This window comes from Hippopotamus amphibius, chromosome 13, assembly GCF_030028045.1.
Source record: "Hippopotamus amphibius kiboko isolate mHipAmp2 chromosome 13, mHipAmp2.hap2, whole genome shotgun sequence".
NCBI lineage: Eukaryota > Metazoa > Chordata > Mammalia > Artiodactyla > Hippopotamidae > Hippopotamus > Hippopotamus amphibius.
This window is the reverse complement of record NC_080198.1, coordinates 35,867,317-35,892,746: the sequence shown is the minus strand read 5'-3', so window position 1 is coordinate 35,892,746 and position 25,430 is coordinate 35,867,317. Positions and strand designations below refer to the sequence as shown.

At 54.7% G+C, this 25,430-nt stretch overlaps 1 protein-coding gene across 3 annotated transcripts in view; it reads right to left on the bottom strand.

The window, feature by feature from the left end:
* POC1A (POC1 centriolar protein A) overlaps positions 1–25,430 on the bottom strand; it is a 74,425-nt gene that overhangs the window by 33,910 nt on the left and 15,085 nt on the right. For all 3 annotated transcript variants that reach the window (XM_057705580.1, XM_057705581.1, XM_057705582.1), the window contains 3 exons: positions 24,431–24,564; positions 13,077–13,145; positions 10,706–10,804 (listed from right to left, as the gene is read on the bottom strand). In XM_057705580.1, the coding sequence (XP_057561563.1) occupies positions 10,706–10,804; positions 13,077–13,145; positions 24,431–24,564 (302 nt within the window). The remainder of the gene's footprint in view (positions 1–10,705; positions 10,805–13,076; positions 13,146–24,430; positions 24,565–25,430) is intronic.

Sequence of the window (25,430 nt, the reverse complement as noted above, 5' to 3'; positions counted from 1 at the left end):
GCAAAGAGGGACAGCACACCCCAGCGGACGCCTGCCCCAGGACAGCTGGCAGTAGCTGGCCCACCTGTGCTGACACATCTCCAGGCTGGGACAAGGGCGTCCTGGAACTCAGAGTACACAACTCTCCCTGAGGACAGTGGCAGGGTGGAGCCTCTAGGCTCCGCCTGGCCCAGCCCAACTGCAGCCCTAAGTTAAAAGCACTCAACCTCTCCATGTACCAGTACTATGGTGGGGAGGGGTGACGTGGGTTTTCTCAAAGGCTCCCATGTCCCTGTTTGAACAAAGAGCACAAAACAACGTTCTTGACACAATGCAGAGAAATGTGAATAGGGACTAGACATCTGATATTAAGGAATTATTAGTTTTGTTGGATGTGATAAGAGCACTGCAGTCACTTAATCAAGAAAAGTCTTTATTTAGGGTAACAAAATATGTCTGGATTAACCAAAAATATTCCAACTCTTCTAAAAGAACGTGGGAAGAGATGAACAAAATAAGAATGGCAAAATGCTACAGCCAGGTAAAGGGCACATGGTGGTGCTGGGGGGGGTCATTATAGCATCCTCTCTACTTTTTGTGCTAGCTTGAAAATTTCCACAATACAAAGGGGGTTTTCTTGTTGGTTTAAAAAAAAATTTTTTTTTTAATTAAAAAAGAAAAAAAAAAGCTCCCAGGCGACTGGAATGAGCGGTGGAGCAGAGCCCAGGCAATTGGGACCCCGGGAGGAAGCAGAGGCACAGGATCACCCCACTTTGGCGTCCTGGCACTCTCAAGCACAGGAGGTGAATCTGGCTGAACCCACAAATGTTCGGACAAGCCTTTGGCACTGCCACAGAGAGCCCTGATGGCACCAAGAGCATTCAGTGAACCCTGCAGTAATGTCTGGACCTTCAAAGAAACTAATTTTAAGATAATCTCCATGGAAACCACCTATTCTGATTTTTTCCATGGTAACCAATGAGAACATAAACACAAGCATTATCCAACACCCTTATACCACATGGGCAATGCTGCCATCCAATCTGGAAAATATAAGCTGCAAAGGGCCTTTTTCCATTGAAAATGAAAAGGACTAACACTTCTAGTCCAGACATGTAGATTCTCCCACCCCACCCTGCCCACACCACCCCATGCCACCTGCCCCCAAACTGACAAACCAGGCCAGAAAGTGGTTTCCTCCATTTAGCCTAGGACCATCAAACGTGGCAAAAAGAAAGAGCCAGAGCCTACCTCCAGCCTCACACACTCAACCCATGCTGCCCACAGACAGCAGACATGTGTCCACGGAACTATGATTTCCTGAGCATTCTGTGTTCCAGACGCATGTTGGGCACCACATGGAAAGAAGTTAGGCCTGCGAATAACTGCGGCAGAGAGGGGCTATTCCAGCAAGCAGAGTGCTCTGGGTAGGTGGAGCAGGAAGAATTCACAATCTGCTGCCCTTCCCGGGAAGACTGCATGGAGGAGGTGCCATCTGGAAAGACTAAAAGGAAGAGCATGGCTCTGCTGGGGAATGCAGGGTGGGGGCGCAAGAATCACAGCCAGATTTAAGCAACTGGGTCTATTTCCACTTGTGGCTCATTTCTTCCATCTTCAGGTTTCTGGGTTTGAAAGCAGCATGGAACAAGGAAAAGAGGAAGGGAGGGAGGGAGGCTAGCTCTCAAATGCAATGGCCTCAGTTCTTGCCCACCCTCTCTGCTTCACATGCACGGCCTCTGCTGGCGCTCTGTGGGGAGGGGACTTGTAAGCGGGCCCTGACCAGGCTGTGGGTGCTTATTCTTGCTGTCACCAAAATGCCAGCATCACAGCAGTGGCCCCAGGGCTGAAACAAAGGCACTCCAAGGCACGCAGCATGCCCTGACCAGGGCCATGTGCACCTCATAGTAAAGCACCACAATGTCAGACCCCACCGACCTGTGATTTGGGCTCAATCCCCCTTTTGCAACTATGGAATCTCCACTGATCTAGAACCCATGCTTTGGCTGCGGGAGAGAGAGGAAACCCAAAACAGTTCTGAGACCCTTGAAAGAGATAAGAGAGCTCTCAAAGGTGTGTGTGTGCACCCAAGTTCATGCCCCAGGTATGTCCCGATACACGTAGGGCTGGACACAAGGGCGTCCAGGCTTCATCTGGATTCCAGAGTCGGGTTCGTCCTTATTCATGACACTGTGACTATCTTAATACACCTTGCCCTGGATTTCTGAGGCAACATCCCCCGTTGGTTTAAGTCATTAGTAGGGCTTCCTTCCTAAGAACTGTGCCACTCTCCCCTGGACAGGAATCTTGTGAAATGCAAGGGGATTTTCCAGTGGCAGGAAACTACCATCAGCCCCTCAAAAGGGCAGCTCAGAGAAGGGAGTTCAGCTTCTGCCCCATCCCACAGCTCCACACTCTTGGTGCTACTGCTGTCATCGCTGTATTGGGGCTTGTTCCTGCTCTTGCTACCTGGAGGCACTTCCCCAAAAGGCTCTGCAAAGAAGACCTCCACCTGGGGGTTTAAATGTTGGGCCATAAGCACCCAGGCCATTTCAAGGTCAGGTGTCAGAGACTCTCACCCACCAGCTTCCCTAAAGGCCCAGGAGACTCTGGAGGACAGGAGGTGACCCAGGCATTCCCATCTGCAGGGTAAGAGGTGGACACTGAGGACCACGCAGGAGGCAGATGGCCTGGAGAACATGGATTCAAGCACTGTTGCAGTAGCATTAACAGCTGGGACAGGAGCTGAGAGAGGATGACAGGTCTGGCAGAGGCCCACGGAGAGCTACCCTGGGTCCTATCCTCTAACTGACGTCCTTGGCTGGTAATAAAACCACACATCTGCCTGTCCAGTTGTAAACAGAGCCCAGTGGGTTTAAAGAGTGCCTTTAGGTCTACAGAGCCCACACGGCAGCACTGGGATTTCTTTTAACACTGCACCAAGATCAGAACCAACCACACCGCTTTTCCTCTTCTGGGAAGAGGAAGACTACAATTCTCCAAATTGGGCTGAAGGGACACCAATTCTCCAGGTGCCTCTCCCAAGCTGTAGCCCCCATGACCATAGAAACTTCCTAAGACGGACAGAGACTCTCTCCTTCCAGCCACCTCCCTGCAAGGGATGCCAGGGTCTCAATCAGCCAGACTGTTTTCCAACAGATAGAAGCATCAGCGTCACCTAGGGATTTGTTAGAAATGCAGATCCCTTCCTGAATCAGACACTCTGGGGGCGGGGCAAGCTGAATTTTAACAGGCCCTCAGGGTGATTCTCATGCACACTAAAGTTTGAGAACCACTGCAAGAGACTTGCTGCAATAAATGTCAAATGTTAAAAAGCCTGTCTCCTCACTACACTGCCAGGAAGCCCGGTAACTCCTCCTGATGCATTTCTGCAAACATCGTTCTTGTTCTCGTGCTTGTCAAAGGCAACCCCTCCCTTCTGGTAAACACAGTAATTATTTAACATGTCTGGTAGCAGCCTTGACCCACCCCCCAATATGTCAGTTGTAGCCTCTGGAAGGAAAAGGAGAGGGGATCCCAGCTGCCTCCCAGTACTGGAAACAGGTCAATGGGGAGGGCCCAGCCCCCCACCCCTGATCCCTGAGCCCAGGCTGCCCCTCTGCTAGGGGCATCGGAATCTCTGGTGCTCCTAGACCATGCACAGCCACGTTACCATCAGCTACTGTCCAAGGATGCTCTGTTTCAAGCAGGAAACTTTCTTTAAAAATTGTAGTTTGGTAACAAATATTGAATCTTCTTTATTTCTAGTCTCCTCTGTCTTCCCATGGAAACTAAGGAAGTTGGAGCACTTTGCACGACTTCCATTCAGGTAAAGGTGGGGAAATGCAATCCGAGTGTGGAGTGAAGCATCTGTCTGAGGGCCTCTGTTGCGCAGAGTCAGCAAAGGCTGCTAGGGCTGCCCTGCCCCCCACTACTGCAGGACAGTCTTTTGCAGAGTGAGCCCATAAAATGGAAAATGCGAAGAGGAGTAACGTATGCTGAGGGGGAGAGATCAGGATACAGAGAATCCAGACGACCTGCCTGAGGTTACAGGAGATGTGCCACATCCGGCCAGGCCCCAGCCTCGGCTTGGAACAGGATACAGGCGCAGTACTGCCACCCAAGCTCTTAAAGTGGCTCCCAGAGCCAGAAGTTTCCAGCATCATCCACCTCCCTAGTAGGGCTGCCCAAGAATCCTTTCCAGGATAGCCATCCTAGTAAGATTGCTGTCTTTACCCCAGGAAGCGCTTGGGGCCAGGCCTCTTATTGTTCGCCTGCACTACGCCCAGCCCTAGGCCATTCCAGGTGATCTGGAGATGCCTCACAGAACAGGAACCTTAGGGTCTTAGTTGGGGTAATAACAGGGACCCGCACTGGGGAGTCAAATTTCACCAACGGTGATGGGCATGCAGACACCAGAGGCCCCGAGGCGGTGCTGCCAGGGCTCAACACAAGCACACACGCACACAAATGTGACGAAGAGCTGTGTTTCTTTTTCTTTTTTCTTTTTTTAATTAATTTATTTATTTTATTTACTGGCTGTGTTGGGTCTTCATTGCTGCACACGGGCTTTCTCTAGTTGCTGAGAGCAGGGGCTACTCTTCATTGTGGTGCACAGGCTCCTCATTGTAGTGGCTTCTCTTGTTGTGGAGCACGGGCCCTAGGCGCGTGGGCTTCAATAGTTGTGGCACATGGGCTCAATAGTTGTGGCTCATGGGCTCTAGAGCACAGGCTCAATTGTTGTGGCGCACAGGCTTAGTTGCTCCATGGCATGTGGAATCCTCCCAGGGCAGGGCTCGAACCCACGTCCCCTGCATTAGCAGGCGGATTCTTTACCACTGCACCACCTAGGAAGTCCAAGAGCTGTGTTTCTGAGTCACCAGAGTCTGTCTTGTACTGGGCTTGGATCTCTATCCCAGGGGCTGAGGAGGCTAGGATGCCCACTGAGAAATGGGGAGAATACCTCTTGATCGTTTCCAGTCTAGGATCTCTCAGTTTCGCTAACAAAAGGGCTGAGACCCAGGGGCACAGGCTTGACCAGAAGGTGACCTTTGGGCGCAGATCTCTCCCCTGCGCAGCACAGGGGCAGGAATGAATTATCCCACAGGAGTCATCCACTAAGTCTCAGGAAACATGAAAACAAAGTCCCCACTGTTTCCAAGTCAGCCCCCAAAGCCCAGGCCCTGCCAGGCCCAACAACGGCCAGACCAGGCAAGAAGGTGCTAGAAGGGTCCAGGGAGGGTCTGCTTTCCTGTGTTTCTCACCAGGCTCTTGTTCACCTGGATGAAGGAACTGTGGAAGGCCAGCGGTTCAGCCAGAGGGTGTGGCAGAGCGAGAGCCCCCGGCACATTAAGAGGCACATCTCGACCCCTACAAATGCCCCAAGCCCAGGGCAAGGACAGCCAATGTGTTAGGAGTCTGGGCCCCATGAAACCAACACTCTTCCAAGATGCCTATGTACCTGGCATCCACTGTCTGAGGATCTGCTGCCAAGGGCCCCCTTCAACAGCTTGGAAAATTCAGAGCCAGAATTGGCCTCAAGTGGGGGAGGGAGAGGCTCCCCTCTAAGACACGTAAACTTCTGCTCTAAATACTCACAATGCCCCATCTACCAATCCAGACTTCTGCTCACTACGAAAAGCAAATGCCAGCCAGAAATGTGTGTACTCCGTAAGAGACCCAAGTCGTCCAAGTTCCCAAGCGAGAAAGCAAATCTCTGAGGCAGGGGGAAACGAGTCCCTTCCCCAACCTGGACCCAATGACTCCTCAGGCCAGGTGCCTGCGTGAGAACCCAGATCTTGAGCAAATGCCACCCAGGACTCCCAGATCCTCAGCGTGGGGCGAGATCCAGCGCCAAGACTCTCTGGGCCAGGAATCAGGGCCCAAGAACCCCTAAGTCAAGCCCACTCTGTGTAACACCCCAAAACAGAAATGTAGGAGCTGAAGGGGGCACCAGGGGTGTCTGGGGCTCCCCCTTCAGAACCAGAGGAACTAGGAAGAAGAAGTGGGCCATCCTTAGGGAAGGCTGAGGCCTTGGACCAGATATCTTAGGCTAACTCGGCCTCCTCTTCCTGGGGACGGTCCTAGCACTGAGGCTTGTTTGATCCTGGGCACTGTGCCCCGAGGAGTCACGGGGGCGAGGGGTGGGGAAAGAGGCCTGTTTCCACCCACCTCATGGATTTGCTCTTGTGTCTGGGAGGAGAGAGGACTCGGGCTACTTATCAGGAAGCACAACTGACGCCTGCAAGAGTCTAGAAGCCACAATGGCCCTCACAGGGACAGTCTGCTGAGTGGAGTCAACCTCAAAGGTCAGAAGGGGCTCCACCCCCACCGCTGTCCCTCACCCCAGCAGGTCTGGAATACATAAGTCCCCTGCCCGGGCAGGGGGCTCGTCTAGCTCTGCCGGACACAGGAAGGAAAAGGAACATTTTAAAAATAGCTAAAGCTTGGTGAGCTCTTGCCACATGCTGGGCACGGTTCCAAGTGCCTGCTTGGCATGTACCACTGCGTGAAATCTCACGAAGGAGGACCTGGCACCTCCCCATTTGAGGTGAGTAGAGAAAAGCCCTCGGCCCTAGACCTCAAGGTTCTCTGAGCTGGAGGGCAGCCAACCCAGAGAACTCAGGAAGTGGTTTTTTAGTTTTACTGAATTACCTAGAATTCGGCCTTCTTCCCCTCCCGCCACCCCCAGCACAACCTTCCTCCCCTGTTGCATAATGGGTTCTCAGATGTTTGGAGGCAGGGCAAGAATAAGATTATATCAGAACAAATATCTTTGCTATTAAAAATGGTTTTACAAAGCTTCTGTGGTTGAGACAGAAGTCAGCTATAGCGGCTGGGACTTGGGGGACAGGTGCCAAATCCAAAGTCAACCAAGACACAGTGGTCCATAGCCTCAGAGACAGACCAAAAAGCAGAGACAGCAGGAGGGAGTGAGAACCGGGAGGATGAGTGCACAGAGGGAGAGATGACCAGGGTTGTAGCAGGGAACAGAGCTAAATACCAGCCCCTTGGAAACACCAGCACAAGCCTCTACCATAGACAGCTCGCGGGGCCCCCACACAATCCCCTCTGAGAGGAATTCATCTGCTCAAAACCTTCCAACCTTCCTCCAGCCACGCAGCGTGTCATGGGGCAGAACGTGGAGTTTCCTGCCCACCCTCGCAGCCCAGTGCATGGGCTGGAGTCCTTCCTCTGCAGCCTTCCAAGCAGAGAAAGCTCCCCAGCCACAGCCCTGAAATCCCTCCTCAACACAACTCAGCCAAGAACAGAGGGAAAATGGAACCCATTATTCTCGTTCTGAAGGGCTGGGAAATGGCTTTTGCTTTTCAACATGAAATGTGTCTAAAAATAAGCTGTGAATTTCAACCAGAGGTTGAAAATAGCTCCGGCAGTGAACAGAGCTCTGTTCAGAGTGGCTCACGGATGGCCTTCATTCCAAGAGCGAGAGCTGAATGCTGCAGTCAGGGCAGGGGTCCAGGGCAGGGGCTGTCCCAGGCTCACAGGGCTGCCCTTGCCATGGTCTGCCCCTCTGGCTTTAAACTGCCAAACTCTAATAGGCATGTGGTCCAGACTTCAAGATCCACCACCTGGCCCAATACGCTTCTAAAATCCCCAAATGCCTAGGGGTGACTTGTGCTGCATTAGAATCCGAGGCCCAGTGTGTAGAGAGAGCTGGAGGGGGAGGCCGCCATCAGGTTCGAGAGCTCCTGGGACACAACGGTGGTGCCTGTGGGCTCTCCGAGAAGCCAAGCCACCAAATCCCTCACCAGGTACTACCTCAGAGCCAGCGAAGCCCGCAGGCAAGAAGGGCAGGAACACATTCCAAGTGTAGTGAAGAAAACCAAGTTGCTCAAGGTCTTTTTTTGTTGTTTACCATCACCTCTGGAAGATTCTACAGTTTGATAAGCCAAACATTTCTACAAAATGGGCTTGTGTTAGAAAGCCAGGCTGAGAGACCTGGGCCACAGCTGCTGGGGGAGAGCATAGATCTGGCCCATCAAGCAGGAGCAGAGACACCAGAGTCCTCAGTGCCACCCCTAAGCTCCTCCCACCCTGACAGCCACGCCCACACGCCCACCCACCTCCCACTGCTATGGCAGCCCCCTTTCTGGGCTCACTGCCGAGGCAGGAGTTACTGCCGTGATTCTCACCTGGGACAGCGCTGCTCCCCAGGAGACACCTGGCAATGTCTGACGATGTCTTTGATCGTCACCACTGGCGGGGTGCTACCAGCAGCTGGGGGATGCTCCTAAGCACCCTGCAGCCCCACAGCGAAGATTCATCTGGCCCAAAGGATGCACAGCGCCAAAGCTGAGAACCCTTGGGTTGCTGGAAGGATGGAATGTGGACAGAGCCGGAGGAGTGGGGGCTCCCTGAGGCGCTGAGACACCCCGGCCGGCCACAGAATCAGTCACCAGTACTATCTTAGTGTGAGGGAAGCCCTTGGACAGGAAGGGCGAGACCACACTTGTCAGCTTGCCTCCCCATCTCAGGGGAAAACCTAGCACTGAGCCGCGCTATACGGACGAGCTCCCTTCAGTTTGGGAAGATGAGATATTCCGTGTACGACGATGGTGATGGTTCCCCAACAGCGTGAATGTACTTAATGCCACTGAACTGTACGCTTAAAAAGAGGCAAAATGGTGAATTTTATGTTACGTATATAAAACAAAACAACCCCCTCAGCTCTCCTCTTGACCTGGGAGTCCTGAGCCCAGAGCAGCCCCTGAAAGCGTATACCGGTGGTACGCGTGTGTGGACATGGTGTGTCTAGAGAAGGACCTATATGTCAGTGCAGAGTCTCAGAGGGGCCTGTGAGGAAAGGAGCAAAAAGCCCTAAACAAAGAATGATTTTAGGATTAACAAGTCAAGTCACTTCATAGGTTAGCAGAGGTCACCTACATCACACATGGAGTTCTCAGAACCTGCCTGTGGGTGTATTCGGGTTCCACGGTAGAAATGGAGGCTTGCAAAGAGTGGGTGCTTTACCTGGGACCACACAGCCAGGGTCCACATCCCTTCCCTGATTTGAGCTCCACGTGGTGATGCCCACTGGGCAGAGGGCCCGAGGGTAGTCTGGGAACAAATGGTTTTCCCGAGCCCGGCTAATGATTTGGCCACCCACGCCCTATTCTGCCCTGTCCTGCTGGCTTTCCCCACCCCACAACCTTCATCCTAGATGATCAGGCCCCGCAGCCATGGCAAGCAAGGGTGCCCCACACCCCATCTCTGAGCCAGGACTGAAGGGATAAGAGGAAGCTTGTCCAAGTGACTTTCTCAATAGCTACAAGAAAAGGAGCATGGGATTCTCCCTTTGCTGGTGATTACTAACCATTCCCAAGAGACAGGCGGCAGGGCCCTCCCCTGCTGCTTCCAGGTGGCCCTCTGCCGCCTGCAGTTTCTAGCTTACTCATCCCTGCTCAGAGGGACCAGCATGGTAGGCCCCCAGGTCCAGGCACTGGGGCAGAAGATGAAGCCCCAGGTGTCTCATCTGTGAATGAGAGCAGCAACTTTACCCACTCATGCTGACAAGGTAAGGAACACACAGGGCGATACACTGAGGGCCTGAGCAGGTCCTGGCTCACCGTAAATACCCAAAAGATGGGAAGCTGTAGGGGAGTGGGCATGGACCCCAGAGGATCCCAACCCCACAGTGTGGAAAATGCCTTTCTAGGTGGAAGATGAAATGGTAGCAAAGCAGACCACCATGCAACCCAGCCACGCCCCCACCCCATGAACCCAAAAGCTGAGAACCAGCCACTCCTCAGCAAATGCAGAGGGAGAATAAAACCTCTAGGCCAAGGGCAACCCTTGGAAGAAAAGCTTTAAATCCCAACCTGGCCTGTTCCTAGAGGGAGCCCCAACACACAGGATGGAGCGTGGGCAGGGCGGGGCCCTCTGCTGGAGCCAAAGAAAGCCCCGGAATGGACTCAGAGGCTTCCTGGTTCTATTCTGGGCCAACCTTGACTCGCTGGGGGCCTTGGGCAAGCCGCTTCCTGTTATTCAGGCCAGTTTCCGAGTGTGGGAGAGGCCACGCTGTCTCTAAGGTCCAGGAGGGAGAGATTTAAGCAGCCTGTGGCCACCAGAGCTTACAACTCTTAGAGCTCCACCTCCTTAGTTTTGCTGTTTATTTCAGCCAAAGCTGAATGTGACCTTATTCAGTGAGAGTGTATCGGTTATCTTTTTTTCCCCAAATACACGTCCAAAAAATATTGTTAACTATTTTAATTCAGAAACATTGAATGCCCTTTTACCAACAAAGGTACTAAAAATGGTTTGTGGCTGAGGAACTTCCTTTCCATGGTTTAAAAAAAAAAAAGGAAGTGAGAACAACAGGGCTGGGGCCCTTCCCATTTGTCCCAGCTATGGCTACAGGCCCCGCACCCTCTAGGAACCCAACATCAGGACGGGTCCTTCCTTTCCTCAGGCCTCAAACAACCAGAGGCCTGTACCCTGGAAATAGTCCCCCACCAGAGAGTACGGGGCCTAGGCACCTAGCCGTCTAGGCTAACAGCCTTTTCATGTCTTGTTTGTTCATTGCAGATTTGAAACAAAGCACAGCAAGCACCTAAGAAGTTTTTGGTAAACGATGAGATTTTACCAGGGTCTCTTCCCTGTGACCAGCCTAAGCCTGCAGCACCCCCACACCATCCCTGAGCCCAGTGCTGTTCACCATGATCCGGCCCACCAGTCAAAGGGCTCAGGATATGCCTGTCGAGCCACTTACCAGAGTCCCGGAGGAGCTGGCCAGCCTGGCTGGAGGCCTCTGCAGTCTCAGGACTTCTCCATAATCGACAACATCAAAGTTACTCTTCCAAACCATCACCTGCCGAGACCAACAAGCACTGAGAATCAGGGAGGGAAGAACCCTTACCTGTCCGTCCCCACTGAGAAAACGGGCCCAGAGGCCACCTCCAAAGTTCTGGGTCCGTGGTGGGATTGTGGTCGCCACCTGGCACCCCACAAGCCTCTGGGACCTGCCCCACCTCCCCGGAGAGCGGACTTTTTGAACAGGCCCCGGGAGGATCGGTGCTGCACCCGACAGATGGGGAGTCACCGCCACCACCGGGTCTCTGCGGCGGCTGCGCCCGGCGCCTGGGGCGCCCCAAGTCCAAGCTCTGTGCAGTTGGCGCCTCAGGCTGGAGAGTCTGCTCTCACACCACCTTCTCAGAGAGGCCTTCCCTGGCCCTCCTGCTAGTTCTGACCACAGCTGTCTATCTGCTTCAAAGCACCAGAGTCAGCAGTTATTTAATCTTTGTCCCTTCTCCTTGTTTATCATCTGTCTCCCACTAAAACAGAAGCTCTTTAGGGTGGCGGCCTGGCCAGCTTCACTGTGAGGAGTGGTTCAGATACGCACTCCAGGCCAGACCACTAGGGTTAAGACCCTGGCTCCACCCCTTACTCCATGGCTCTAGGCAAGGGACTCCACCTCTCCGTGCCTCAGTTTCCTCCTCTGTGGAAAGGGGATGATCGTAGTTCCCATCTCACAGGGCTGCAGTGAAGCTCAAGGAGACAGTCTGGCATAGACACTGGCCCCCAGGGAGAAGTCGATAAGACATCCCTTATTCTACATCCCACTGGGAGGGTCTTCATGCCCTGAGGTTCCTCCAACAAACACTTGGCAAGAGCGCTCCCTGCTGGAGGGTGCCGGACACATGTGGGCCACTTCCAGGATGGCAGGAATTGTGAATCGTGGCCAGCAATCACCTGAGGCCACAGAAGAACCACCGGATCCACATAAGGTGGAAACTCAACAGGACCTGGACGGTTTCCCCATGGGGACGCAGCCATGAGCCTGGTTCTTTGGGAGGCTCCTCGCCACCCCCAGAGCAGCATCACTGTGCAGCGCTCCCCTACAGACAGGCGTCTAGAGGCTCTCACTTGTCCCCTTTACAAATGGGACGTCGGCACACACCCCTTTGTTTATAGGGTCCTGTGTACTGCACACTCTAACTGCTGAGTGACCCTGAGCCGGGGAATGGCCATCAGGAATGTGAAGAGAGAATGTCAAATGTCATTCCCAAAAGGCTCTCAGAGCAGACAATCAGAAGGCAGTGGCTGCCCGAGGAGGGGTCAGGGTGAGAAAAGTCCTGCATCCTACCAGGGTGCCTCTTGTACTACGTGAATTTCTTTTACTAGGACTTTATTGACGGTGTGAATTTACTATACCAGTTTCCCTAGTCTTCTAGGCAATGAGCCAGGCCTCCACGCCCAGGGAAGGCTCAGCGGTCCCCTTTGCCTTCCTCCCGCTTTGTCTGGTTAGCACAGGAGCTGGTGCTGGTGTGGGAAGATGCCTGCCATCTCTTAGCCAGACTGTGCCTCCAACCACCCTCTGCTTTACTGGCAGGGACTCAGCCAAAATTTGTCCATCAGGCCAGCCTCCCAGGTGCCAGACTCTGGGCCAGACCCCAGGGACAGGGTGCCCCGCAGGAGACAGCTCGTCAGGGCTGAGCGGTCTGGGCAGGAGGCACCAAGGCAGCTGACAGGGTGACAAGGCAGGACAGGACCTCCTCACACACATCCTGTCTCCACGGCTGTGGAGCTGGAAAACGCTTGAGCCCTCAAACAGCACACGTGCAGCCAGGAACAAAGGACGGCAGACGATGGAGGGCAGGCGCTAGCACAGCCTCCAGCTCTGCCGCAGCCGAGACATGGTCTCCTCACCCACAGAACAGCTGACAAGAAGGCCTGCCCCACGGGGCTGCCCGGAGGACTGAATGAGGGGTGATGCTCTTGCCGTGCTGCCCACATTAAGCATCCAATAACTACCTAATTATATTCACCTATAATCAGGAAAAAGAAGTTTCTTAAAAACTCTGTTTTAACTTTCTCATGGCAACGATGGCCCAGACTCCTTCCAGCCCACGCTGGTTTGAGCTGTAAGGGTTTTGAGATGCTGCCAAGGGTCGGTACCTGCAGCACAGCTGCTCTGGGGAGGCCAGGGCCCGGCTCTGAGCACCCCACCACAAGATCCAGGCTTCATCACCAAAAGCCACCAAGGAAGCTGGTGAAACTCAGCCTGTCTGTCCCCAAGACACCTCGGCGCCCTGTTCTGTTCTGCTCAGTATCAGCTGAGACCCCTATCATTCTTTACTTACTTGTTCATCGGAACCTCCGGAAGCAAAATACTCCCCCGTTCTTGAAAAGGCAACAGCAGTGGCTGGACCCTAGGAGAACAAGCCAAGAAGAACAAACACCAAAGGTCACTCTAGATTCTCAATGCACAGGAAGAAATCAGAAGCTCGTGAGTGAGAGCGGCAGAAGGACAAAAGGCTGAGCACCTCCTCCAGCCCACGTCCCCCCCAGCCTCCCCAAGCACGGGCACTCCTGCTGAGACTCTAGTCCCGAGCACCACGGACAAAGGCCAGGCCACAAGGTTGAGGGCTGAGCCGACAGGAATGAGCAGGACAGAACACAATGACAGCCCTGCCGGGCTGACATCACTGTCCCCACTTCCCAAGGAGAAGCCAGAGGTCAGAGAGGTGCACTGACTTATCCTGGGCCCAGAACTCAGTCCCCCTGATCCAGGCCACGATACCCACCCCCCCCACACACACCCCACCCTGCAGCTCACCAGAGAAGTGCGGAGCCCCACAGAGGAGCCAATGAGCAGAGGCAGAGTGCAGTTGGGGAGCCCAGGCAACCCAAAAGGCCAGAACCAGGGCAAGAAGGAGGACGGGGATGGTTGCCGAAGGTGCCTGGGCTGGGGAGCAACATGACATGTCCCCCTAACGGGCATGTCACTTCCCTCATGTTGGGGCCCTGGGAGGAGACATGCCGCTCTGGCTTCTCGTGCTGAAGGTCCACTCGACCGTTTGAAGGGTGATGCCAGCCAGGCCTGCACCGTGGCCGCACCAGTGAGTACATCCAAGCTTGGGGCAGGGGGGATGATCTCCCGGTAAAGAGGGAGGGCTCTTCCCCACACGCCTGAAACCCATCGCTGAAAGATGCCCACAGCAAGAGTCTGCTCGGCCACCACCACAAACCACCGCTTTCTTTTGGCCAAACTTTTAGTGTGGCAACACCTGGCACTCCCCAAACAAAGGTTCTCTCCTAGATGATGGCAGCACAGCTGCCAGGAGCAGGGCAGGGAGCAACAGGAGCCCCAACTGCCCATATAAGGGGCCTCCGGCGGCGGGGCAGACATGGCGGGGACCCGAGGACAGCAGGGATACTGGGAAGCACTTCTACTCGGTGCCAGAAAAGACCAGACAGGTTGTGGGCTGGAAAGGGACCCGAGGTCACGGAGCAAGGCCAGCTTCTGCCTGACCAGAAGAGACAGGCAAGTTAGACAGAGCTGCCCCCTGGGCCCAGGCACACTGGGCAGGAGGCAGCATGTCGGCCCATGCTTCTGGAACCTACCCACAGCTCCTCCTCGCTGGGCTGCCCATAGTGAGGGTGATGAAGAAGAAGCACAAGGCTGGCTACCACCAAGTGCTTGAGCTGCCCAGAGCACTTCACCTGCACTGACTCACTTAATCCTCGGGGGGTATGTCCGAGAGGGGAGAAGAGGGCCGAGGGGTCAGAGATGAAACTTCTAGTGGTGTCTCTCACTGCCTTCTCGTGCAGGTGGGGCCCCAAGGGGCTGGGATCACAGCAGCCCAGGAGTCCTGTGCAACCATCCATCAGGACAAAAGAGATCCACTGGCACTGATGGGGAACAACGTCCACTCGCGTCAGTGAGTGTGCAACGGCTGGAGCACAGCATCCCGGGCTGCAGGCGCAGGGCCTGGGGGCAGGAAGGGGGCAGGCCGCGTATCACCCAGATGCCCTGCCAGGTGGACAGGCACCACAGGCGGCCAGGACTGAAGCAGGAAGGCAATTTCAGGTGACTTACTTCAGTCTTAGAAATCTCTGTGATTCCCCATACTTTGAATTCTTTAACAAGTAGACAGTGTCGTTACATTAATACAAAAAGCTAACGACAAAACTGTTTTCATTGTCAGGGAAAACAGAGGGAAGAGAGAAAAAGGAAGGAAAACAGTACATGGAGCGTCAAAAAAAGCCAGGCTCTCTGCCTGCCCAGAGCTCGCTGAGGAATGGCAGGTTTCCAAGAGGTCACAGCAACTAAGGAACCAAACAAATATTCGTGGGTCAGTCTTCTTTCCTGTTGTCATTCAACACCAGATGCCAAGCTGGGGACAACATGTTGGAGGCCAAGCAGCGGCAGGACCCCTGAAGAATGTGGCCAGCGGCCCAGTTTGGCAGGGGGATCAGGACCAGAAAGCAGGTGCTGGGAGCCCTCCAGGCACGAAGAGCTAGAACTTTCCCCGGAGTCCGGGTCCCAGGAAACTCCAGGGAGGATGCGAGTGACAAGGGCACTCTGGGGAACTCTCGAGGCCCGCAGTCCTCCCCAGTGGCGCCCGTTTACCAAGAGGACTGCATGGCTCCTGCACCAGGTGCCTCGGCGTTCGTAGAAAGGGCGGCCTTCTACAGAGGCTCCGAGCCACGCACCCGAGGCCCACAAAAGCAGTCCAGGGCACCTGAAGCACAGCCCACAGAATGGTTAGCCCTGGGCTCCGCTGTGGGCCAGTCCTCAAGGACTGCAGTGTAGAGGGGCTCTTCACTGCTGACAATCTTCACCCCAAACCTTGCTGGGCCTTCGGGGCCCTAGACCACCCAGGCCCCCAGCAGCCTCACCAGGCCCCTCCTCTGCCCTCCCCATCAGGGCCCCAGCCCCGCTAGACTGCTCACTGCTCTGCAAACAGCGTCGGCTCAGGAAGGCCGCATCTTGTGTTCTTTCTGCAGCCTCCTGCCTTGAGCTCTGAATTTGGTTATTTTCAACCTTCCTTGGTTTTAAGTAAATTCCTTTAAGGCTACAAATTTGCCTCTGACTACCGCCTTAGATCTTAGATCCCCAAAGTTTCCCATATGCAATATTTTCACTGTCCTTCATCTCCAAATATTTCCTTTCCACTGGGATTTTCTCTTTTAGCCCAGCAGTCATTTAGGAGTGTGTTCTAGTTTCCAAACCCTGGGGTGTGGGTGAGTCTCTTTTATCACTGGCAGGGATCAGGGGTGATCAGGCGTGTTCTCTGAGACTGTCCCATCTTCTCCGTTCAGTCAGTTAGTCACTCTCGATGCATTCATTCACTGGCTCGGGGCAGGCATGTTGCCAAGCTGTTTCTTCCCACAGGCAAGGCCTGAGGCCTCTGCAGCACTTCCTGAGCTGACTCTGAGTAGCAGCTCTCGGCTGGACCATCGGCAGTGCGGGCCCAACCTGTCTGCGATTGCCAGGGGTGCCCACCTGCCTGAGGTCCTGGCCCCCATCTGGCTCCAGGCCAGGTCCACTGGCAGGGACGCTGCATGGGCTCATCCAGATCCTTTCTCCCTCCCTCTGCGCATCTGGCCAGTTGGAGCCTTTTGTAAGATGATCATCGTGAGCACTGGATGTGGCCTGGCCCCCTGCCTCTCTCTCTCCCCAGACCCAGCCACACATGGTCCTTGAGCTTGGCTGGATTCACACCCAGCCATTTCATTACATGCCGCCTCTGCCTTGCCAACCTCCAGACCCAACGGACCCACACGGGCTGGTTCCTTCACTCTCAAATGGTGAAGCGTCAATGGAGGGGGGAGAAAAGGCAAAACAAAGGATGCCATGGTGTTTAGATCCCACAGCTCCCGATGACTGTCACTCTGCAGCTCCTGCAACTTGTTCAGACCTCTCCGCTGGCCTCACCCTCTCCGGATAGGCATCCCCGTCACCACCACGCAAGGGTTTTGATATGTTTTTCAATGGCTGCCAGTAAGCAAAAAGGAATGTCACACCACACGCCCCACGTCAGAGATAAAAGAAGAGTGGCCATCAAACAGAGACACGGGGACCCAGGAGGCATCTGGCATGGGTGCTCTTGAGTCTGACCCCTGAGCTCAGGCAGAGACACCAAAACCCAGCTCACGAGGCCGAGTCTTCCACACACCCCCGTGAGGGAGGCTCTGCACCGGCTCGCTAGCCCTGCTGTAGGCTGGTGCTTACGTCCCTTTGTGGGGCCCGCGGGCAAGGAGCGGCCACTTAGGCTCCTGCCGACCTTGGCCAAGAACACCCGTTCCCAGGCCTCAACCCTGGGCTGCCGGCAGAGGACAGAGGGTGAGGCTGAGCTCTCTGATTACCTTAGTTGGAGTAAACAAGCTACTCTCCCTCTTAATGTCCCCTCACCTTTCACAGGAGGTGCCCAACCATCCAAGCCAGATCTAAGCCTCTCAAGCAGCAAAGGGAGTCTCCAAAATGAACTGACTACACAAGAGCCGCAGGGCGCAAAGAAATGAGGCGGGCGGGGCCCATTCTGAGAGCTTCCTTCCACCTGGGGCAGCCGGGGGCGGCCCAAGCGCCCAGGCCACTCTGTCCTACAGCTGCCTCTCCTCCTGGAGGGTGAGCCCCTGCTGTTGCCACTTCCTCAGCCTCAGCCTAGGCCCCGGCGAGGCACAAGCGGCCAGTAGCATCGGCCGACCCCGTACTCTGAGCCTATGATGTCTCGACAACTGAGCACAGCCCCTCACACAGCTGCCCCGGTTTTGGGCTCTGGGCCCTGGTGATGGGTGCTCACCCCACCGTGGGCCAGCTGAGGTTCAGGGAACCACGTGCACGCTGGTCTCTGTGCCGTTCAGTCACTCCACAGAGACACGAACACCAACTGCACAGCCACAAACACCAGATTTAACTCCCCACCCACGCCCCGCCTACCCTCCTCTCCCAAATAGCTCCGGGGACTAAAACCAAATGAGCATGGCTCAGGATTATGTTTCGGAAAATACAGAAAAATAAATCTGTATTTCTCACACAAAGCCCCCACATTTGCCACACAGAACTATGGGGGCCTTGCTCGGGGTGCAGGGCTTCAAAAGACAGCTGCCATTGGTGGGAAAGCCCTCCCCGCTCCTGGTCTTCCCTACTGCAAAGTGAGGGGTTGGGGGAATGAGGAGGCTCCCGTGCAGCTGACACCCCTAAGTCTGTAATGGATCGAGCAAGAAGCCGGGGCTCCCTTTCCTCCTGCTTCACTGTCCCGGTCGCGGTAGATCCCCACAGCGAGACTTTCCAAAGCCTCAGAGAGAGTGCTGGCACCGCCCGGGCCGCCTGGTGTCCTCAGATACCTGGCCTGTCCTGCAGGAGTCAGGCCCTGGAAAAGACCCCACGGGCAGGACTGAGAAAGGGCAAAGCAAGCAGACCTGTAGACCAAGGCAGCAGCTGGCCGAACCCACCCAGGGTAGCTGGTGGGGACAAGCACTCTGGGGTCGAGGAATCACTACGGCCCACCCACTGTGGGATGGATTTGGGGAGTTGTGTGACAAAAGAGAAGCCCAAGCAAGGGGATGTTCTGGGGCAGATGAGAACAACCCTAAACAAAATAAGAAGTCAGACAAACCTTTCAGACACTCTTTGGGTGAGTGGGAGGGGGGAAATGGGTGAGCCCCATCCCGGAGGGGGAGGGGCTGACGGCTATGGCCCTGTGCCCATCAGTGCGGGCTAAGTCATCAGAACCCCCCACCATGTAGTCAGTTTCCTAACAAACACTGCCCACCCACGGTGCCAGGACCATGTACGTCCATAACAGAAACTATAAACCGCCTTTATAAGAGCTCTCACCTATTTTGGCAATATGTACTTAAATATTTGTGCATGAGATGATGTCATATTTAAGATTTGTTTCTAAATAATTTTGGGATGGGAGGTGGAAAAACAGATGGGGTTATAACAGAAACAAGATTAGCCATGACTTCATAATTATTGAGATTGGGTGTTGGGGATATGGTAGTTCATCACACTATTCTCTCTTTCTTTATTTTCAACATTTCAAACTTGCCATAATAAGACGGATTTTTTTAAAAGACTAATTCAGGAAAACAATGTAGCAAATAAAAGAAAACGTTAACATTGTTAAATAGCTTGATAGATATATTAGTGTGATCATTATAACAATACTTGTCTTTCTACTTTTCTCTGTAATTGTAAATGTTTATAATTAAAGGTAAAAAAAATTCATTGGAAAAAAATTGAAATAGGCTTTCACACTTAAAAATGTGGGAGTCACTATGGAAAACACTGACATATTTGCTTTGGCCATTATTGAAGTTTTTTATGTGCAGATACTGTATTAGACAGGTTCAGATTTTATTAGCTTAAATACTATTGCCGCCAATTTAAAACTGCAGGAAGTGAGGTCCAGGAAGGCACTGTCCAGGGTCACTGGGATGTGGATGAGGTCAGTCCCAAGGTGTTCTCTATCCCGTGTGCGCTCTTCCTAGAACTGTACCATTTACAATTAAAAATAAAAGCTTTTTTTTTCCAGCATATTGTTCTTAATTCCTACAAATGTGGGGATCCTTTATGTGTTATTCCACATTAAGTGATCACATTCTGTTTCGTGTATTTGTTACTTGATTTTTGACTTTAAAAATTTTTATTGAGTTATAACACAAATGTAGTAAAGTGTGTAAATATTAAAAAAAAAAAAAAAAAAAAAAAAAAGAGCTCTCACCTAGAACAGCATGGGATCATTTTCCAAGAGCTGCACAAAACAGGGACTGACCTTTGTGAGGACCTACTGTGTCTGGTGCCGGGCAACATAGACACGTCCTCTCCCATTACGACAGATACGGGCGTCGTTCTTACAGAGGAGGAAAGGCTCGGCAAAGTCAAGGTCTTGCTCACTGTCACAGGGTAGGAGGCAGAGCCAGAATGGTTTGACCCCACCATCCAAGCCCTTTCCTCCCATTTGCGGCCCCCCCGACTCAGGCTTTTCCTGCTGAACAAGATGGGAGAGCACCCATCGTTTTCTAAACCAGAAACAGGTGGATACAAGCTGTTCGTCCCTGGAAATATTGGGGTGTTTCCTTACAAAGCTGGGCATCAGACAAGGCTGTGAACCCTCCCCAACTGAACACATCCAGCACTGGGCCTCAGTCAAAGCAGCTAAGAGACTAGTGCAGGCTCTTTCTAGCCCAATCACTGAGAGAGAAATCACCCGGTGTCCCCAGGGGCGGGGACAGAGGAAGGAGGACACCGCGCCACATCCAGTGCTCTGTCCACTCTCCACCTGGATGGGCAGGTGTGTCTGGAGGCAGAGGGCTACCCAGCCTCTCAGCCCCAACAGGCTCCTCAGTCTATCCCACCCGCCCTGCCCCGGCAAAGGTGTTGGTGTCTGCTTGGCTTGAGTTTGGAAACCTGTCACCCCCACGCAACAGGAGTAGCAGGGCTGTCGACGGGCCAGGGCCTGTGTGGGTTGGAGTCAGCAATGGGCCTGCCCAGCTCTCTGGCCTGTGCCCTAAATCACTTGGGGACACTCAGCCCATGGAAGCCTCTGAAGAGCCACACGAGCCCCAGCTGCAGCCAAGGAGCCGTTTCTGGGGTACAGCAGGTGGCATCAAGCTCCCACCGGGCAGGAGCCTCACTCAGTCACCAGCCACACCCTGTGGATGGCCCTTTGTGGCTCAGAGTCCCAAAGCGGGGACTGCAGGGGAGAAGCACCAGAATCCTTCAAGCTCACAACAAACTTGCAACCGATGTCCACACCCAGCCCTACAAGTAAGCCGGCCTCACATGGGCCGATGGAAGTGTGATGAATCACGCACGCGCCAGAGAACCACCAAACTGCCAGCACGGTCAGACTCCTGGGGGCACGCACAAGTCATCCTCAGTGACAGGGCGCAGGCCCAGCCCAGGAGACCTGGGCCACATCCGGGGATCCTGATCTTAGCACTGCACTTGGCACGTGCCTTTCCTGGCGCCTTTAGGAGACACAGGAGACTTTTGGCCTCTGCCCAACAGCACTGCCTCCCCTGACCCTTCCTCACTCTTCCCCCAGTGGGGTTGGCTCAGGCCAGTCCCCCCGCAGGACATGGAGACCCTTCGCTGGCACACACAGAGCCCCCTCTCCTGGGCAAGGTCTGGCTCACCCCAGCACCAGCTCCGCATGGCAGACTCCTCTCAGCTGGCCTCTGACCCCAGGCCTGCAGTGCCCCTTCTCACAGGTGGAAGTGGAGGCCTCAGGGGGTTGCTGCTCCACATGGCAGAACAACTCAATAGCCCTCCCTCTACGGCTCCCTTGGGGTCGTGCCTAAGGGCAGTCACAAGGACGTCCTCCAAGTCTAAACCAAAGCATCATGGGGATCCTATCCTGACAGACCAGAACGCTGTCATCCAGCGGCAAGGCTGGGACACAAGAAGCCATAAAGCCTGCTACACAGCCCAGGGATCCAAAAACAAGAGTGAGGTCAGCGCGTGTGGTGGCAACTGAAGATGTGGGTACTTGTCCCAGCTCAACAACCCTAAGCCGCATGAGACTCCCTATAAGTCCAGACCATTCTCTGGGCCTCAGTTCCCCCACCAGGACTCAAAGGAGCTTTCAAATCTGCCACCTCATCTGGAGGACAGACTCCCTGGGCATCCGGGACCACTTGGGAGCTGTGAGCACCACAGGCTTCAGGAAGTGGCTGGTGACAGCTGTGCTTGGTGAGGCCATTAGCCACCTCCTGGAACAGAATGTGGAAGCTCAAGTCACCAAGGAGCATAGCATCTTCCTGGAAGGAGCAGACAGAGAGGGGACTTCACAAGGGGGGAGCCTAAGAGGACCAGACACTGCACAGAGCATCTGGGCAGGGCTCCAGCCCACTCCTCAGCCTGTGGTGCAAGCCCTCTCCCTGCGGCTTGGTGGGGGTGATATATCTTCCAAAGGGATCAATACATCCTCCAAAGGGGTGTCAAAGAACTTCTTCCTGGAGCTGAGCCACTCTAGCCTGACAGCATGTCACAAATCCTCACAGGTCAGGGACATTTTCAGAGCACACTGGCTGCCAGTGACAACACAGGCCCAACTTTCACAGATTTGTCCCCTTGGGGACAGCAAAGCCGCTCCTGGCCCTGATGTCCGTCCGCCCACACTAGGTATCTGGTCCAGCTAGCGGGCTGTTTTTAACAACTGCCCAAATCAAGGTTGCTCAACCACACTACCCTTCCTTAGGAAGGCACCCTTAGCTGACTTTGAATCGCTCCAAACCTGGGGGCAGAGCCAGACCCAAAAAGGAGCCAAAGCAAACCCTGGCAGACCGGGGGCACAGAGAGCGTGCTGGGCTTTGCAGCACCACACCCCCAAACACGCACCATGCACTTGCCCCCAGACATCAGCCCGGAGACCAGACTCTTCAAGAGTCTGTGCCCAAAAGAAAGTGCCTTGGAGGCACTGAGGGCAAAGCAAGTGGGCCAGGCCTGCTCACATGGCCCACTGGAGAACACAGCACTGAGCCGGCACGGGTGAGCGCACAGCAGTCTCCCCACAGGCCTTGAGGAAGAGGAGCAGGAAGAGAAAGGGAAAGAATCAGCTCTCCAGGAGGAGGAGAGGGATTAAAGCCAGTGCAGTGCTCTAGCCAGCTCCTTCCTCCCAGAATCGGTCTGCAGAACACTGAGCAAGCCCCAGGGCTCCCACCCCCTGCACCCCACAGTAGGGCTTCATTGTGGGTATCCCAGGAAGAAGAGCCCTTAAGACCCATGGCACACCAATGCTAAGTTTCTGTATTTGATAGGGATGTTGGGGAGCTGGAACAGAAACAAACGTGAGCCTCACACTCCAACTCCCACTTTCATCTGAGCAGCACCCTGGGGGGAGAAGCCCACCCATCCAAGCAGCACACAAGACTCAACGTGCCTCTCCTGGTTTCCTAACACATCTCATGCCACCTCGGCTCTGCTGATATCTCCAAGGAGTCCCCTGCTTCCAGGCCATGAGCCCCAGGGGGTGGGACCACGACATCGATTTCATACCCCTGTACCCAGCCCAGTGAGCTGGGGAGCAGGTGATGAACAAACAGACAGCAGGGTGAACAGAAGTGAGCTCACTTCTCTTTCTTCCCCCTTCCTCTGGGCACTGCGAGCTTGGTGCCCTAAGGAAGAACAGATTCCTGGAGCCATTTCCCGTTCTCCACACCCCCAAACCACCAGCTGTCCCTTAGCCTATCTCCCACATCTCCAGGTTCAATGGCAGACAGGCAACGGCACGGTTTCTCTTGGCCCCTGTCTCACTACTCTAGGAGAACAACATCCACAGGTTTCCTGTATGGTCTGATGCTGGGCCTGAACATGGGAATGACCTTTTAGATGCCACATTCAACGCTTCTTATGCTGAGAGGTGAGTCAGCTGTCTAAAGAACACTCATAAGAAAAGAGAAAGTGCTGGGTGATCACCTGGTATGTACCTGCCTGCACGGTGTTTCTGTGCAATGCTTTTCTTTCCTTTTCAGGAGAGGTAGCAGCGTTCACGTGGTTTTCAAATGCTCTCCTGGTTATAAGATCCAAAGCTGGTTACGTGTGAATCTAAATGACTGACTTGCCAAAAGGCTAATAAAGATGGCTCCCCCACAGGCTGACAACAGGAACAGGGGTCACCTCGGCCCAGTGGCCATACATGACACCTAGATGTGTCAACACCAGGGGAACAGGCCCGCTGGTCCTGCACGCCAGACATGTCTCTGACAGAGAGGACAAGAGGAGAGGTCACCACGGGCTGCGGGCAAGCAGCCTCCAGGTCCCAAGGAAGCAGAAGAAAGGGCCATGCCCCCACTCCAAGCCATGGCCAAGGCCCCATGCACCCAACTCAGATGGCAGAGGGATCCAGAGAGCCCTGGGCTACACACCTCACACCTGGCTGCTGGTCCGAGAGACATGAGCACCCCAAGGACCTCCCTTAGGCCTCGAGAACCTGTCCCCACTCTCCATCCCACCTGCCCCTGCTCACGGGCGCAGAAGCAGACGAACTGAAACGCTCTGGCCTCTACACCCATGTCCCACTTGGGTGTGGCAACTACGTCCCAGCAGGAGATGCTCTGAGGACTGCTCTGCTTGGCAGGAGACAGCTCAGCCACACCCAGGCCAGCTGCAGGGGAGAACCGCAAGCAGCCCACCTCCCACAGCCTATCCACCAGGGCCCGTGCCCAGCTACTGCCCACATAGGGAGCCAGGGCACCAGATGCGTTGGTGAAAGCTGCTCAGAGAGAAGGCCCCTCTCCCTTGATTCAACTCTGGGAATTCCCCAACGAATGTGAGGGAAGATTTTCCTCCTTCACACCCGCCTCTGCGACACACCTGTTGTTTCTGCCTCCAAAAGGCCCCAGGAGGCCCAATGGCAATTCAGGGCATAAGTTCCAGGGCTGTACTCAACTGCTGGACCAAGTGATGCCTGAGTCATTGGGGACAGATTCCATTCAGCCCCTGGGAAAAATCTGTCAACCGTGTCCAGATGCCTCCCTTCCCACCCCCCACCCAATTGAACCCCTGTACTCCCTTCTCAGTTGCAGCACCAGGCCCAGCACTTCTGCCAGAGGTCACAAGCCTTGTGGGTGGGAAACCTGTTTCTGTACCTCACTCCACTGCCCAGGCTGTGAGGGGCACACAGAAACCCCCCATCAGGCTCCAAAGGAAGGGCCTCCACCCCATTCCATGCCACTCTGCCCAGGCTAACACCCTCACCTGATGCCCATGGAGTGTGTAGAGCAGCCGGCCCTCCATGAGGTCCAGGATCTTCAGGGTCGAGTCGCTAGAGGCCGTGACCAGGTAGTTTCCCGACGGGTGGAAGGAGAGGGCGTTCACCGCTGCGCTGTGCACTGGGGAAAGGAGGTCAGTCAGGCGCAGGCTGGCCAGGGCCACTGCCCAGAGCTGCTATGAGGAGCCCTGCAAGGACTTCCCAGGAGGGCAGCAGGAACACAGGACAGGAGCGACTCATCCAGAGCTGAGGGCAGGCAGGAGACGCAGGGCAGGCGGGAGTACGTGTGGCAAGGCCGGAGGGATCAAGCCATTCCTCCGCCTCCCCCTCCTCACCAAGCAGTCAAGCTGGAGCCGAACAGAGTGCTCAAGCATAACGCTCACTCTGTCTCACATGCGGCTACTTCAGGGAAACCAAATGGAAAAGAAAGCCCTTGCAATGCCAATATGATGCCCCTGCCTTGAGGGAAAGGATGTGCGTGAGGCTGGGCAAGAAGACGGCTTAAGACATGCTCTCGGGAGCCAGTCAGGCCCGGGTTCTGATCCCAGCCCCGCGACTGGCCCACCCCGGGACCCTGAGCGAGCACCCTGACACACTGAGCCTTCTCCTTCTATGGCACAGCGCCCACAAGCTAGGGTGCTGCGGGGATGCTGCTGAAGCCTGTGAGGCCTCTGTACAGAGTGAGCCCTGATGTCCCCCTCCACTGTCCCAGGCACCCCAGGTCCTTCCACTGAACCCACTCAACAACTCAAGCCCATCCGTGACTCTTCGCCACTGCTCCAGCCCAAGCCCCATCATCCATGCTGCTGTCCCTCGCTCTCCAAGATCCGGCCCCCCCAGCCCTGTCAGCTCCCTAGCTGTGGGGCCTTCCCACCCTTTGCTCCCCCTGGGCTGGGAAGACGCTTGCCCGCCTCTTCTCCGACCCTGCCACTCACTGCTCAGAGTCACCTCCTCAGGGAAGCCTCCCCTGGCCTGGCCATCAGGGCT